The sequence below is a fragment of the Pyrus communis genome, chromosome 11 (genome assembly GCF_041283825.1).
Source record: "Pyrus communis isolate YQ-2024b chromosome 11, ASM4128382v1, whole genome shotgun sequence".
Taxonomy (NCBI): domain Eukaryota; kingdom Viridiplantae; phylum Streptophyta; class Magnoliopsida; order Rosales; family Rosaceae; genus Pyrus; species Pyrus communis.
The window spans coordinates 28,680,593-28,698,813 of NC_142575.1; the positions used below are offsets into that span (position 1 = coordinate 28,680,593).

General features: G+C 36.2%; 1 protein-coding gene and 1 pseudogene across 2 annotated transcripts; both read left to right on the forward strand.

Moving 5' to 3' along the window:
* Nucleotides 1-7,672: 7,672 nt before the first annotated feature.
* LOC137741542 (sodium/calcium exchanger NCL-like) lies at nt 7,673-13,507 on the forward strand. Its single transcript, XM_068483801.2, has 9 exons — nt 7,673-8,239; nt 9,332-9,547; nt 10,281-10,462; nt 10,572-10,717; nt 11,071-11,329; nt 11,580-11,725; nt 12,326-12,581; nt 12,744-13,046; nt 13,155-13,507. Exons 1-9 carry the CDS (start codon nt 7,819-7,821, stop codon nt 13,401-13,403), a joined length of 2,178 nt encoding a protein of 725 aa, XP_068339902.2. The 5' UTR covers nt 7,673-7,818; the 3' UTR covers nt 13,404-13,507.
* Nucleotides 13,508-16,276: 2,769 nt separating this feature from the next.
* Nucleotides 16,277-16,900, forward strand: LOC137743603 (uncharacterized protein At5g64816 pseudogene; annotated as a pseudogene). Its single transcript, XR_015952931.1, has one exon. The product of XR_015952931.1 is annotated as an uncharacterized protein At5g64816 pseudogene (transcript).
* The last annotated feature ends 1,321 nt before the right edge of the window (nt 16,901-18,221 follow it).

Genomic DNA, 18,221 nt, shown 5'->3' on the forward strand with positions numbered 1-18,221 from the left:
TAACGTGTACAAAATAATATTTTTGTGTTTATGATTTTGGGGTTACGATCTCTCTCTAATTTGGTCCTCTGATTCTATCTTCGTAGGGTGTAGGTTTGTGGATGAGTTGTTGATCCAAAGGGCCGTCGGGGCTTGATCTAAGGATGAACAGTTGATGAACGAATGAACACTTTCTTCAAGGGCCGTCGGGGCTTGATCTTGAATAATGGTTGTGTGGATTTCTTCAAGGGCTTTTGGGCTTGATCTTGAAGGTTGATGGATGAGCGGATCTTCAAGGGCTTTTGGGCTTAATCTTGAAGAACGATTGGATGTGTGGATTTGTTGAGGTTGTTGATCCAAAGGGCCGTTGGGGCTTGATCTTAGGATGAACAGTTGATGAACAAATGAACACTTTCTTCAAGGGCCGTCGGGGCTTGATCTTGAATAATGGTTGTGTGGATTTTTTCAAGGGCTTTTGGGCTTGATCTTGAAGGTTGATGGATGAGCGGATCTTCAAGGGCTTTTGGGCTTAATCTTGAAGAACGATTGGATGTGTGGATTTGTTGAGGTTGTTGATCCAAAGGGCCGTTGGGGCTTGATCTTAGGATGAACAGTTGATGACCAATGAACAATGAACACTTTCTTCAAGGGCCGTCGGGGCTTGATCTTGAGTTGGTGGAAGTTCTTCAAGGGCCGTTGGGGCTTGATCTTGAAGGAGGATTTGACGAAGAAACGAAGAGTGCTTTCTTGATCCTTCGGGATTTTCTTGAGAGCTTTAGGACTTTAAGGCTTCAAGGTTTTGGTGTGTAGAGAAATGTATTTGTGAATTGGTTTTGGTGTGTGTTGGCTTTTCTTGGGAATTTGGATGGTTGGAAGCTTTGGAGTTTCAAGGCTTCAAGGATTTGGGGAATTCTCTTCCAATTTGGGAGTAGAGAAATGTATTTGTGAATTGGTTGATGCTTGATACCTTGATGGAGAAGCCTATTTATAGGCTTTGAGAATGAATCACCACCACAAAATATTTTTTTCCTTTCCAAGCACCATTGCCTAATTTTCCCACTTAATGCAATATTGAAATTGAAGTGGTGTAACTTATGGCCTAATTTCCCACTTAATACCATTTTAAACTTGAAGTGGTCTAACTTATGGCCTAATTTCCCACTTAACACCATTTTAAACTTGAAATGTGTATGCTTTGTCATTGCCCAAAATGAGAAGAACTTGCTTTGATCCGTAATGGATTGAAGTGTGCTTGCCTTGTCATTGCCCAACATGAGAAGAAAAACTTGTTTTGATCCTCAATGGATTGAAATGTACTTGCCTTGTCATTGCCCAAAATGAGAAGAAAAACTTGTTTAGTCCTTCAAGGGTATTTCTTCCTATTTTGTTGAGTCACACGCCATGTGTACAATTTGTACAACACGTGGCGTATGCCATGTATGCCTTGACACGTCAAAACTTTAATGCATTGGTGAGCATTTGTTTTACTGAAATTTCGATGTCTACACATATTTCCCTTCTCAACACCATCTGCCACTCACTTACAACCTCATGATTGAGGGCTTATCTCATCACCTGCGCCCATGTCACTTTCATGCCAGCCTATGCCAGTCGTGTCACAGACACCAACACGCTTTGTGCTTGACACACGGCAGCAATTACCACTCTCACACCCTGCCAACCCACCAGGCCCACTGCCATTTGCCCCCAATGACGACCCACTAAACCTAATCAACCTTCACCCCAATCCTGACCCCTCATCCCGCCTTAATCTGCTAGCCTCGACCCCACCTTAGTCACTCCTCAACATCTCGTGTCATCCACATGCCACCTGATAAATGCTTGCCATATGCCAATGGACTATCATCCCTCAACCTCTCGTGTCTTCCAACACCGCGCCACTTTAGCCATTACCCACTTCCGTTGGCCCACCATCTACTACCAGCCCACCTTCTCATGATAACAGACTATATCCTGCCAGCCCATTCTAATCATATAAGCCCACCTACTCCTCAGACAACCACAACCACTGCTAATATTGGCCCGACAGCATCCCTTCCTTCTTAGCCCACCTTGGCACATTCACGACATTCCACCCGTCCTACACACCATCTAGCATGGCATAAAGACTACCACATGTCCAACCACGTTAGTCCATCTAACCTGGCGCCTCGTCCTTCAAGTCCTACCGAGCTCACTTCCTCTACTCAAGCTATCCAAGATCCTAATTGGCAACAGGCCATGCATGTTGAATTAGAAGCTCTGCTACAAAATAACACTTGGAGTATGAATCATTTGCCTCTTGGTCATAAACCCATCTGTTGCAAGTGGGTCTACAAAATCAAATAAAAAACTGACGGCACCATTGAGCGTTACAAAGATCATCTTGTTGCCAAGGGTTACACTCAAATTGAGGGCGTTGACTATGAGGAGAATTTTTCTTTTATCGCCAAATTCACAACCCTGCAGTGTCTCATTCTTCTATGGTGATTTGCATGAAGTTGTTTACATGATGCCTCCTCCTGGTCTTTGCCAGCAGAGGAAGAACATTGTATATCGGCTTAACAAGTCTCTCTATGGACTCAAACAAGCATCCAGAAATTGGTTTTCTACCTTTTCAACCACCATTTAGAAAGTAGGATACCATCAGCCAAAGGCTGATTATTCCCTCTTCACCAAGACACAAGGTACTTCATTCACAGCAGTGCTTACTTATGTTGACGACATACTTTTCACAGGTAATGATCTTCAAGAGATGAAACACCTCAAAACATTTTTTTTCTCAAGCATTTTCACATCAATGACCTTGGAGATTTGAAGTATTTCTTGGGCATTGAATTTTCACGTTCCAAGAAAGGTATTTTCATGTCTCAAAGAAAATATGCATTAGACATTCTGCAAGACTCGGGATTTACAACTGCACGACCAGGCAAGTTTCCAATGGAACAGAATCTCAAATTCACCCCCACATATATAGCACTTCTCAATTACCCAACTCAGTATCGAAGACTGGTTAGGAGGTTAATTTATCTCACTGTCACAAGGTCAGATATAGTCTACTTTATTTAGACACTTAGTCAATTCATGCATCAGCTCGAAAGCCACATTGGGATGCTGCTTTACGAATCCTCAGATACATCAAAAGGACACCTGGTCAAGGCCTACCATTTCCTGCCTCTAACAATCTTTCCTTGAAAGCCTTCTATGATTCAGATCGGGGAGGTTGTCGTGCCATAAGGAGATCAATTACAGTGTATTGCATTTTCCTTGGAAATTTTCTCGTCTCATGAAAGTCCAAGAAACAAACCAATGTGCCTAGATCATCAATAGAAGCCGAATATCGAGTTATGGCCAATACGTGTTTGAAGCTAACTTGGCTACGTTATATATTACAAGATTTAAAAGTCTCGCAAGTAGCTTCCACACCATTGTATTGTGATAATCAAGCCACTTTGTACATTGCAGCAAATCCTGTTTCCCACAAATGTACAAAGCACATAGAAATCGACTGTCACATAGTTTGCAAAAAACTACAAACTGGAATGATTAATCATTCGCATGTTCCCACTCGTTTTCAGTTGGCAGATGTATTTACAAGGGCCTTGGGAAATGACCAGTTTGTGACACTACGCAACAAGTTGGGAGTTCACGATCTTCACTCTCCAACTTGAGGGGGAGTATTAGAAAATAATTATTGTAGTTATTATAATATTATTGTGATTATGATAATATCTTCTTGATTAAGTCAAACATTCGGAAAATGTTATAACAATTATTATAATATTATAATCATTATAATTTACCTTTTCTAGCATAAGTCAAATGTCACAAATTGTGGATCACAGCTTACATGCCGTAATAGTGGTTGTGTGCTTGATTGTAAAATTTGTATACAATACTTTGTGCAGAAAGAATTATTCAATTGAAGAAATTCATTCAAAACAATTATACATTGTATTTTCTTTACATACCAAACAAGGCTTCTTCTTTCATGTTTGACATCTCTTCCATTGAATATGATCATTCTACAATGGGATGTATGCCAATACAGTGATCTGAAGCCTCTATTTATAGCTGATGGGAATACAGTTGTTAGCTTCGGATTCGCTTGTAGTCAGCTCATACCCTCTCCTCAATTTGCCTAAAACATAAGTTCTTTATATATATTTTTTTTCTTGTTCTTTTTAATAAAGGGAACCAAACTAGATAATCCACATGTATGAAACTAGAATACGATCGATATCAATGCCACACCATTGCCCACTGATTTCTCAAAGATTGTCTAGGGTATGTAGCTCTGGTAATATAGCACTTATCCTTTCACACTCAGAGCAAGCGTTCTTGGTTTCCTTCCCCCTTGGATCATCAAGACTTCATTAATATCACGAATGTATGGTAAGTACTCATAAGAATTTTTGAAAAGTAGCCTAAATTTGAACTTGCTACAGACTTTATCCCTTTTTTGTTGATGATTTTGTAGACTTTTAAAATTTAACCTATTTGAAGGGGTTTGAGCACTACTCTGACGGGCCTATTTGAAGGGGTTCGAGCACTAGTCTACGGGCCTTGAGGGGAGTTCGAGGACTGTTTAAAGCACCTCTCAAGGACTTGAGCATTACACGAGACGTCTTGAGTGAAGTAATCTCAAATGGCATGATGGTGATCAAGAAATCAGTTGTTATATGCAAAAACGGCATCGAAGTTCAAGAATTACATATTTGATTTCTAATGTTCAATATATATGTCCATGACCCGCTATTTCGAAGAACGGTTTCATGAGCAAGACTCGGTGCTTTACCCTAGTATATAGGTATTTGTGGCCACCAAATTCTATTGTGTACTAGCCCAAATTCCATTGTGTCAAAACAACTTTCTAAGTTTTTAAGGATATTTGGTATTTTATTATTTTGGTTCATATTAGGCTGCCTAGCAAGCCAAGAGTTGTCGTAGCGAGCATCTCCAAGAAAAACTCTAGATTTTGTTAAACTAGTTAGTGATAGTGTTAAAAAATTATTTTAGCTACTTAATTTAATTTTTTATTTTCAACAACACTTTCAATTTTTCAAATGTTATATATTTTATTATTAACAATTCAAAACCAACCCACTCATTTTCTAAAACAACATTCCCTCATCCTTTTCCCCTTGATCAAGTTTCCACCCTTGAGTTTTATTTTTAAAATATTTAGCAAGTGAATAGTTGTTCTTTAAATTTAAAGAGTGACTGTTCATTTTGATATAATAGAAACTCTTTTATAGCATCTCCTGGATATGAGCTTTTTGAGTTGTCTCCTAGTTAAAACGAATCTATAAGAAATGAACACAAGTGAAAAGCCATATTGATCTAACTTCCTTAGATTACTTATCTCTTAGTTTGATAACATTCTTTAGATTACATTATTATTTTGTCACATAATAGAAATAAAAGTGAATGCCAAATAAACTTTGCCCGTCCAATTTAACATAATAAGTATTCTTAAAATATTTCATCATATAGTTGACTTTTTGGACATGCATCTAACAATTAGAAGTAATATTCAAAACCAAATGCTACTTTCATCATATTAATTACTTGAGATCAATGCTTAAGAATTGTTGATTTGATTATTATCATGTCACTATCATCCACCAATAGCGACTGATGTATTTATTTTTTATTTTTTATTTTTTTTATTTTTTTTTAATAGAGAAAAATAGCGGCTGATGTATTGAAAGTTTGAAACTGAAATTTTTTTCCCCCCAACTGAAAATAATTATTTGAATTGAATTGGTATTTGACAAATGCTAAACAAACTTTTTTAGAGTAAAACTTTCTATTTACTCTCTATCACCTCGTAATTTAACATTAATTTGCATGACAATATTATAAACTATTATATCAAAACATGAAGTGACAAAAAATTCATAAAAAAAATCATAAACAAAAATAATAAAAACTGCTTCGAAGAATTTGAATATATCAAATTGAATGACACTGGCGGCTCTTGGCTTCAAAGAAGTGCCACAGAGCAATAGGCTGAGTCTCTGAGAGGCCCATGTGTCATATAAGAGAGGATCCTCATCGGATCCTCTTTGTGAGAATTTCAAGGATATGTCAATTATATTCGTTCATCGTATATCGTGTAGTTAGTTTTTTGTCATGTACTGTTTCTATTCAATTTTAAATAAAAAAATTCCAATGATTTCTGACCGCACGATGTACGATGAACGAATATGATTGGAGGATCTCGAGAATCCTCTAATCACATTCGTTCATCGTACATCGTGCGGCTAGTTTTTATCAAGTACTGTTTATATTCAATTTTAAATAAAAAAAACTACAATAATTTCTGACCGCACGATATACGATGAACGGATGTGATTAGAGGATCCGACGAGAATCCTCCTGGCCTCTTAAGTGTCATATAACGAAAATAACACTAACATTGGGACCCAAGACAAGTGTCTGCATTTTCTTTGATGGATTTTGCTTTTGTAGTATTAGTACAAATTATGTATGAAAATTACAATATTAGAATCAAACTTGTAGGATTGACTACAATATTTGTTTATATTTAATACAATTATTTTTTGATCGAGAAGATAAGTTTATTAAATACATGTAAATATTGAAGTCAAATACTAAATTTTGCACATGATAAAGAGCCTGTCATGCTTAGGTTGGATTTTAATGAATTTTTCTACTGAGATTCATGGAGCAATTCTTCGATAGCAAAGCACTAGCTCCCAGTGCAACTTCATAAGAATCATGTGGTGAAATTTCAAAACTAGCACTTGAATTATTTAAGTTGGGTGACATTGTATATGTTGAATTCACACGTGAACTAATGAACTCTAATATCATGAAGGAAGCTGAGGTTCCATCTCAAAACCAATTAATAATAAAGACAGTGACTCAACATTTTATACCCCCTTGCAAAATTTCTTAGCTTTCAATGTGGGACATTTAGTTATATCATCAAACATTTATAATTATATATTGTACTAGCATAAAATATGGGTTCTCACACAATATGTATTAGAATGCATTTTCATTATATATGTAACTTGTATATACTATAAATTTATAAGAATACCCAAAACATTTTTTTTAATACAATGATATATTTACATTAAGAGTGTTGTATTTAGGTTGAGTCACATAATTGACCAGCCATAATAATAAATTTCGAATTCATGTCCATGACAATCAAACCTAAGTTGAGAAAAAACCACTCCACTGCAAGAGGAAAATAGAATAGTACAAATAAAAGTATGTATAATAACATTGAGGAAAATATCACATGTGGTCTAATATCCTAATGGATAAGGTATTGAGTTTCTACTTATGCGTCCTGTGTTCTAACTCTTTATCCTCTAAATTAATATAATAATTTCGAACTCTTCCTCTCCCTTTAATAATGGTAAAATTGAAAAAAAAAAATATTGAGGAAAACAGAATAACCAAATCCATGTGCATCAAACATGACAGCCAGCAAGGGCCATATGCTATCACAATAACCAGACTATAGTGAAGAGGAAACAAGGTGGCCTGTAGTTGAATTTTTTATTTTTTATGCTTATTTTTATGACAATTGGCTGCTTGGGTGTTTCTGATTTGGAATAAAGTCCCCAAAAATATCACCTAATCCACAATAAAATCAACAATAAAATCATTGACCTTATTAATGCACATTGATCTTCCTAACTTTTCTAAATTCATAACCATGACAATTGACATAAAAATATAAACCCATCAACTTCCACATGTAAAAAATAAGAAAAAGAAAAACCGTTTCCATATCATCCTCTAGCTGTAGCTCCCCTTCATTTCAAGCGGACGAAGAAGAGAAGATCATCAATGAGCAACATCACGAAAACTGCAAATTGGGTTGTTTTGGTTCTTCTTGTAATAGCAGTGGAAGTCAGAGGTCGTTCTTTTGGACTCAATTCTCGGAGTACTTCGTCTTCCCAATTGGTTTCAGATGGTACAGATCATGAATATCAAAATCAAAGCAGCGGCTCCCTCTTACTTCTCAAAGGAGTTGAGAATATCGATTCCACAGAGTCATCGTGCGAGCAGCTTTACGGGTTCTTGCCATGCTCCGACAGTGTTTTTGGGCATGTGTTTCTAATGGTGGTCTATGAGTACTTGTTGTTTCATGGTGAGTCGTATTTGGCGGCTGGAGGTGAACAGATTTTCAAGATTTTGGGTCCTGGTGTGTTTGGTGCTAGTGCTTTTCATGTCATCGGTGCCCTTCCTGAGTCTCTATTACTTCTTGGTATGTTTGTATCTTCCTATATTCTTCTTAATTTCCATACACAATTTACAAGTTTTTTTCTTCGTTTTTGTTGTCACAAATCATAGATGATGAGATCTTCTAAATGTTCTTCTGTATTTTTTTTCCTTTCCTTCATATTGTGAAAACTTTACTCCACTCATTGCATAAAAGAGGTGTTCCACATTCATGATCATGTGCTACTCATCACAGGATGTAGCAAATGAATTGGATTTGATTTTTCTTTAATGTACTACACACATTATTTAATTAAATATTGTCTAACATGTCACGCCAGCTATTTGAATTAAAACTCAAACTATCTTATATATTATATTATCAAAATGTTAATTAAATACTGAATGTATAGTGACTATTAAATTTTTTATTTTATTTTTGATACTAACGATGTTTTACTTTTGGGAAGGAGATCTTCTAATCTAAAAGATTGAAAATTGGGTTACGCCAAACAACTAGTCGGTTACTAACTAGGTATCAAACTCAACACATATAATACATCATCAATGTCCATATCACTAACAAATGAAGAAAAATACAGCTAGACTGTGGTATTAGTTGGTAGCTATAAAAATTCTTTGAATTTGTTCTTTAGGAATATAATTAGAGTATATAGCTGGACGCGAGGGATTCCAACTGGCAATATGGAAGACATTCTGATTTTAATTTGTAAGGTCGTCGAAGTCGATCTTGTACTTATTAATGTATCTACAACCTGGCAAAAACAAGAAAATATTAAGTGGTTAATAAATATAATCACAAGGTTTGACGATAATTGTATGCGATGTAGTTTAAGGAAGCGATTACTAAATGTTAATTAACCAGTAAGATAGCAGAGGGAAGAAAAAGCACATGCAGCCCATATGCACACAAGACCACTCAAGTGTATAAAAACATAAAAAGGATTAAAAGAATCAAACAACCAACAATTATATATATAACTAATCATATCACACTTACTGAAGTAATGCATTTGGAAGTTTCAGTTAATTAAACTCATTGATTTTCTTTCACTACTTATATTAAAATTGTACACATATGCAAATTGTAACTGTAATTTGATAATTCTGCACACAGCTTCTGGATTTTTTAACTCCAAGGAAGTCGCTCAGGAATATGTCTATACTGGAGTTGGGCTGTTGGCTGGATCATCAATTTTGAGCTTAACAATACTTTGGGGGACTTGTGTAATTGTCAGCAGCCAAGAATTTTCAGATCATCAAAGCTCTAAGGCTTCCAATGAGTCAGATTCATCACTTTTGTCATGGAAAAGACTGCCTGCATCATTGACAGGTCAGCCTTGTCACTATGTTTTTTCCTCACACATCTGGATTTTTTGGATGAGGATCCTCATATCTATCATTTCATCTTACATGATGTGGTCAGCTTTTATAAGGTATTATTTGTGTTTAATTTTAAATAAAAAAAATTCTAAATAATTTATGGCTACACAACGTGAGGATCCCTAGGATCGTAGGATCTTCACAAAGAGGATCCGGATGGGATCCAAATCCAAGATTTTTAAACCCTATATCCACTTATATATTGGATTCCCTTGCCACATACCTGAAAACTTGGAGTCTTTTCTACTGTACACGGATGTATGTGATGCTATGATTTTATATATGAACGGCTAAAAGCTTAGAATGGAATAGTTGAATCGAAATACGCAGTCATTCACTGAAGTGATACATCCCATATATAACTGGGGCGTTGTAGAATAGTTTTCAGAAATAAAAGTTTGTAGGAAATACAAAAAACAAGGCGTTATTCGCACTTATTTGAAATGCTAAATAAATTGCTACCTTCAATTAATTTGGGATAAATTTCCTTCTTCAGAAGTGTGGGAGTTGCACCAGTGGTTCGTGAGCTCCCCATTGAACAACAAGAGTTATAATAAAATGTGCTCTTGCATTACAAGATTGATAATTTCATACCGATCGACTAGGTCTTCATCGAGTAATGTGGGAAGAGGTCCCAAGTTTTCATCCTCTCCTCATTTTTTTCTTCTCCTTTGAATTCATAGATTGTGGTATTACAACGGATTTAGAGACCAGCAGCCTTGCGAAGATAATGATTTGTTCAGTAGTACCATTTCTTATCATGCAAATGGCAAAAATCTTTCCATCCTCTTCCGGGGAACGCATCGCAATCTTGACTGCTCTCAGTGTTTCTGTTGTATTCTTATTATTGTACTTCATTTATCAGGTACGCATTCATGAATATCTCTATACATGAACTGATAATATTATTGCCGTTGTATATATTAATGTCTTTGAAGTATCCATGTAAAATATTTACTGTTAAAACCTTACAGATCTTCCATCCCTGGGTTCAAAAAAGAAGATTAGAATTTGTGAAACATGGGCATTTGATTTCAAGCATTTTACAACACGTCCAAAACCATGCACTGGCGAGAGTCCTAACTGTAAAAGGGGCACCAAATATACCCGCTATAAGAAGGTAAGGTCTCACCGAATATTGCCCATGGTGATAGTGGTAAAGTCTCCAACTTTGTTCACCAAACAATCCATCTTTTGCTCACCAAATAATGCCTTTGTCATAAGTATCTTATTTGATAGCAATAAATGAGTTTCAGAGTGAGCCGAAGTTGAATAACTGAAATACTTTATTTAGTGATCAAATGTGATAAGAGAATTAGCACTCGAAACTCTAAACGTGTGGAACTATAAGAGTGAAAATATACTAAGAGGAACACTGGTAACAACTCCCCTTCAATAATTTTAGAACTGTTCTTTTGAATTCTATGAAGGTCCCCATATATTGTTTGATTGGTTACTAATTAAATATTGCAGGCTATTTGAGGAAGTAGACGAAGATGGTGACAATTATATATCGCTTACTGAAGTAAAAGAACTTCTTCGTGAAATCAAATTCATATCAACAGAAGACGATAAGGATAAAGGAACAGCAGAAGTGATGAAACAGTTTGATCTGGATCATGATGGGAAGATTAATAAAGATGAATTCATCAATGGCTTCACAAAATGGATTGAGGAGATCAGGTCAGTGCATAAACAAAATACCGAAAGATCATTGGAGAACATATATGAGGTAACTCATCATCTACCCCCAAGTTGGCCCCAAAATTTTCATTTCTTCTTTCAATTCTTGAAAGTAGTTGCTTATTCGTTACAATCTGATCCTCCATGCCAAATGAGGCCTATATATATCATGCATGCCCGGATTATAGCTAGTAAGAATATTAACGTCATGCATCGAGTGAAAAAGATCATTTGCCTTTTTCATATCAATTTACGTTCATTCTCCTCAATAATTTACATCTGCTTCTATTGCTGAGCAGGTCTTTCAGCCTTGGATTGAAAATAGAAGACAAGAACGTGAAATGAAGAAGAATTTAATGTCAGAAGTACTAAGACATGTCCAAAGCAATTCACTTGGAAGCATTGTCACAAATGATGGCATGCCTGATATACCAAATATTAGAAGGTTAGGACTACAACTCGTCTAATTGAAGAGTAACAGTGCCCTTTTCGAAAGGGTACTGTAGACTAACCCAAATGGTTATTGTAGACTAACCCTTTGGTTGCTATATATACATAGTGTGGTGCTATCCACACATCTATTTTTACCTCTCACACATCCCTCTCAATTTTTGGCCGTGGGATCTTTAATGAATTGAAAAAGATCAATGAGAAAAAAATTAACAAGTGTGTTGGAGGTAAAAAGGGATGTGTGGATAGCATTACCCTATACATATATGGAACAAAGTTTTTCAGATTTATTTTATCAACGGAGGGAAGAGGAAACTTGGCACTTCTTTGAGCATTGGGGAAAGAGAAATACGGTGTTAATAGTATAACGTATATGTTAGTAGATGTAGTTTGTTAGTTTGACATACATTGTTGGTTTATATTTCATAACGTAACACAGTTTAAACTTAGTACAGTATCGGAGCTTTGTTTGGTAGTCTAATATAACTACAAATAATCAGCAATGTAATATGTAGATGCAAGTAGTATTACTCTATATATGCTTTTTGCTGTGGTGTTGAGTCTACTGACCACTGTCTTCAACATGGAAAAACAGGTTGTTTGAAAAGATTGATCTCGATGGAAATAATTGTATATCGCAATCAGAATTGAGAAAACTGATCGGAGATATCAAGTTTGGTAAGATTCCAGGAGACGTGGATGAATCAGTTGTAAAATTGATAGAAGAACTTGACACAAGTGGAGACCAGTTGATCAGTGAGGAAGAATTTGTTACTGGATTAACAAAATGGATAAACAAATCCAACGATCAAGCTCCTCCGTCACTTGAATCCGAGGACGATATCTACCAAGTAAGCAACTCTGAGAACTATAAGGGAAAGGAATTGAATTGAACACCACTTGTCTCCTTGTCTACAAATTATCATCTAACACAGTTTTCTGCACACGTGTCAAACTGTAATAGTTTAAATGAATACGACCGTTAAGATTAATTTTTCAAAATGATTATGCAGAGGACTTGGGACGAAACAGATAAGTTGGTGGATGAAGAGTACAGCAGTGGTGGAGCTGTCGACAAGTCAAAATGGGCTTGGATGAAAGCTATAACATATTTGGTTCTAGGGTTTGTTGTATTGGCAGTTTTAGCAGAACCTCTTATAGATAGTGTTCAGGATTTCTCCACAGCTGCAAGCATCCCTTCTTTCTTTGTATCATTTGTGCTAGTCCCCTTGGCAACCAATGCCAGACAAGCCGCTTCAGCAATTAAGGCAGCTTCAAGAAAAACACCAAGAACCACATCTCTGACATTTTCTGAGGTTTGTCATTGTGCCCAATTTTTTATATTTTCTTTCTCAATTAGAAAATACCTACTTAATTGTGTTATTTTCATTATTTTACGTGGAACATATTGTATTTGGATGCAGATTTATGGTGGGGTGTTTATGAACAATGTTCTGGGATTTTCCGTGCTGCTAGCCATAATTTATGCTCGTGAAATGACTTGGGATTTTTCTGCTGAAGTTTTGGTAGTTTTAATTGTCTGCACTGTGATGGGTCTGATTGCAAGCTTCGTCTTCACCTTTTCCCTTTGGACATCATTCTTGGCTTACCTTCTATACCCAATTTCATTGCTTTTAGTCTATATTCTCAATGATGTTCTCAATTACACTTGAATTAAACCCACCAAGGATGTAATATTTTTGTAAATTAGCAAGAACATGTCTTTGGAATTAACTGTTACATTCTCTGTTCTTTATAAAGGCCAATGTTTTCCCAATTTTTTGATAGATTAGATTTAATGATGCATTAATACTTTTGATAGAAATAAATTTCTAGAACAAAAGTAGCTAGGATTTTCAAATAATGTGGTCACGTTTCCGACCCAAAATAACTTCATTGGACCATTTCATCAAGAACTTGGTGGGCAACTACCGATTCCTAACGACATTCATCAAAAGCTTATGGCAACGTATATTGACCACTACTATGATATGTGGAGTTTTGTCGAGGGTAGATATAGGAAACTAATGAGTAATGTCAAAGAATGCCAAAGCGTGTCAACTGAGGCATTTCATCGAGCACTTGATGCGCACAACTCAGAGATTTCATCGAACACTTAGTGCACATGATTGGATTGAATTTAAGTTTTTTTTTTTTTTATATATATGAAAAAAAAACTATTTAATTATAACATTATAAGATAGTACAAATCAAACGTGAAAATCAAGAATTAAAGTTACATCTTAAAAATACGCTATTTAAAAACACTATCACGGAGCATAAAAAAATAGAACATAAAAATACAAAGCCCCGAAAAAATATAGATTACAATTTAGGCTTTTCCAAGGTTTTAAAAGACGCTAGACGCTAGGCACTAGTCGGGTGGTGGATTGGGGCCTAGCGCCTGGGCTGCTAGGCAGGGTCTAAGCGGACTAGGTAGATTTAAGTAGATCCATTATATTTCGTGTAAATAAATGTTGGTTTATACTTAAAATATACATAATTTTATCATAAACTACAAAATAAAATAACATATATATTATGAAGTATTGGAACATAATGAAAACATGGGAACAAGCATATAATGTGTGTTCATTTAAGTATTCAACAAGTCTCTTACAATTTAAATAAAATGCAAAATGAAGTTATCTATTTTCTATCTAAGTGAGTCGCAACCTAGGCTGGTGTCTAAGTGGGTCTGGGCGGGCTAGGCGGTCTAGACAAGCGTCTTAGCAGGTCTAAGTGCCCTTTCTTAATTTTCAAATGCCCAGGCATTAATCGGGGTGGTGGCCAGGTGCCTAGTGCCTAGGCGGCGTTAGGTGGGGATTTTTAGAACAGTGAGTCTTTCTTCATTATTTTTTGCATGTCATATGTTAAGTTTGTGTAAACTGAAAGCAAAGGAATGGTGATAGGAGTTGGACTTGGGCTCTTCTGCATCTGGTAAATGGACCTTGAGCCCTCTTGTTAGTTTCGTTTCTCTAAGCCTGAGGAGCCCAAGCCCAATTCGTACTGTTGAAGGTTAAAAGACTTGTCACTGCTCAGGCACTTCCTCAGACGATCTTCACCTTACGGCATTCGCAATCACCTCCAGAAGCTCTGCAACTCCACGAACGCCTGCAAATTTACTCCCACTCCAAATCTTCAAACCTTTCAGTGAGTTACTGTTTCATTTCTCGAAATTCTAAAGAAATTTGAATCAATTTACGTCCTTTCGGCTGAAATTGGTTTTAATTTTGTAATTGTAGATATTTCTCTGTATTTTTTGTCTTTTTTTAATTCAAAATTCTGATGCGGAAAGTCTTGATTCTTACTAGGATGGTGTAGGAGAGTTTGCGGTTTACTGTAATTCTTGAAGAAATGCCTTTTTTGAGTGTTTGAGACTCTAATTTTTCTGTTTACTTTTACTAAACCTAGGGTTTCATGTATTATATTATGCATTGTGATGATATTTAGGGTTTAGGGTTTAGGATGAAAAACGAGCTGTGTGGATTTTTTTCTTTATTTACTAGGTGCTGGTAACTGATCAATTTTGCAAAAGTAAAGCGAATGAGAGGGAGAAAAAAATCCAATTCAGGGGCAATACAAAAGAGATATTGAGGACTTGAACATACTCGTTTTCGGTAACAAAAAACAAAAAATTGCGTAATTGTGCTTGAATTGGTTGTTTTACAAATTACTTCAACGGGGGTTTTTTTTTTTTTTTTTCCTTCAAATTACTTCATCTGGTAATGTCCTTGGTGACGTTGTTGTACTAAGAGTTGGCCAAAGAAATGTCTACTAGACGTATTTAGGTATAGCAATGGAACCTGAGAGACATGCTTGTAATGTCTAAAATGTGCGAGTTACATTGTGCTTTTCAGCTCGATGCCCCGCTTGTGCAGTTGATTTTTCAATTGCAGCCGAACCTGTAACCCTGGAGCTGAAGCGGTTTTCCTTGCACTCTGCATTGCATTCTAAAACCAACTGTTGTTTTGATTCATATATCCCTTGGATTTTCATTTTATTCTAAAACCAACTGTTAGAGTAATATTTATAGTTGGAAGTTTTCACTAGTATGGAAAACAGCATGCTCAAATGTCATCTTAGGTGACGGCAATATTGTTGAACGTATTAAGAAAACGAAAATGCCTGATGGACACTCCGACATTCTTTTAGCTCTTTCCTGTTTTCCTTCTATTGTTTGTCTATCAGATGATATAAGTCCGCTTGGCTATGATCTCGTGTTAGGTACCGGATTACAGTAAATGTTGGACTAATGCTTGCATGTTTCTCTGTGGCCTTGTTTATGCGTGGGATTAATATATTTCGCTCTAGAACTTTGGTAGATGCATTTGTTGATATTGTATCTGCTACATGTGATTTGAGGATTGTCTCATGATGAACTGAACTTTCTCAACTTTTGTTATTATGTTATATGTTATATAACATAACCCCATTCGTTATGCCAAAATAACCTGGAGAAGTTTACAAAGTATTGCATGACTGACATACCGATGATGATTTAAATCATTACCTAAGCTCGTTATATTTTTATTTTTGTATTAGCCTGCTGAAGAAGAGGTTGATCCCTGCATTTGTGATGGTGGAAGTGTGGTGGTCCCTCTTAGCCGCTATCCCTGCAGTAGTTGCAGGACAAGCGTTTTGAGTGAAGAAAAGGCGTGGCGAAGAGCAGGGATTAAAGAGCGCTAGAGGGAGGGAGAAGAGTTCTGATGAGATTTTTGTCTGCGAAAGGGTATGCACGTCGAAGAGAATGCTGAAAAAGGTTGGTGCATTCTCAAAGGACCCTATTCCTGATGCTTGCGTTACCGTCTGCGGTGTATCTGAGCTCGATGCGTGTGCTGATGCGTGTGCCCGCACTGTCTGCGTAAACCAACATCAAGTACCGAATTGGAATGACATCTGCCTTAGGAGATGCCAGAGTGAGTGTTTGAAACTCTCTTCTTCAAATCCTCTTTAAATGAGAAACAATGTATTTACAAGGGGAGGTTTTTTTATTTTTTCTAAATTATTATTATTATTAAATGAGAAACAATGTGTCAATTAGCTAGTTTAACTAGAGATAACGTGCCACTTAGTATTACGATCTAGTGATATTGATGTTTACTTATAAGTGAGAGATTTTTTTGTTCGATTATTGCCAAATGAAAATTTGAACTACATTATTTACTAATTCATTGTGAGATTAAACCAGCCTTCTTTTCTTAGTGTAGATAGTATAGTTTATCTGAAAAAAAAATAAAGATAAGCTTATTAGATAACGAAAGGTTTTAATGATATTAATCATGAGGTTTGTACTCTAAAATAGTTTTTCAAGTACGTGAGGTAGACGTGTGTGTTAGGTTTCCATTGGAGTAGGATTCTCTTTCTTCTTTTTTTCTCTCATTCCTTTACCTTCTATTTGAACGATCATGGTTAAGTCACGTCAATATCTTATATTAATTTTTTTTAACAAAAGAAAGACAAAATAAGAGAATGTGAGAAGAGGAGATGGAAGGGGATGGAAAAAGGGGGGAGAGAATCCTAATTCGTTTCCATTTTGGACTAGGATTCTCTTCTTTTCATTTCCCTCCTCTCACATTCTCTATTTTTCACTAGGTTTTGTACTTACCTAGTGGTCCTTATTCCGCTACGGGATGTAGGGATAGTTTTCGGTCAGTCCTGGGCGACAGTTTGGTGTTGGCATAGGGCCCGAAGTGTGTTTCCTCTGGCTATTAGCACAGGGACGGGGAGCCGACATGGAGCTTGGATTGTATTTTCCTCTGACTGTCTGCTAAGAGACGGGGAGTCGGCATAGGGCCTGGGGGTTATCGAACATTCACTAGTGATTATTATATATACAAGTTATGATTTGAGACATTACACAACATGTTAGGTTTTGGAAAACCTATGTTTATCATAATATATATGTTTTCATAAAACTTAGGGGTTAGTATGTTGATAAATGTTTTATTATTATTATATATATATATATATCAACTTGGTCCACTTATGTTTGTTTTGCGCTCCCTTCAGGACTTAGAATCGAGGCGTACAATTCCGGCGTCAAGACATTTCCACATCGGCATCTTCGAGTCCTCTCGGTGTAGGACCCATTCTTTTATTTTTTCAACTTTATATTATTTTCCTTTAGCATTTTAGATTAGATGTGTGCTTTGAACACGTTCCTTAAATTCATATTCATTATTCTTTTATATTTATAAGTCTTATCTATCCCTTATTTTCAGCATTTGTACTCAATAAATGGCTTTCATCACCCTCGAGTGTCAGTCAGCACATGCCTATCCTGGTATTCAGAGAATATCGGGATCGGGATGTGTCAGATTGGTATCAAAACGTGGTTTTGTTCAGAGCATACTTAGGACCTTCTGTCACTGTAGTAGTGTGTCAGTCATGATGTCATTTGATGTCACGACTTCCGAATTTGGTGTCATTCTGCGCAGTTGTGCAAACCTTTCTCTTTTTGAATTGTCACATTCTGGTTGAAACACAAG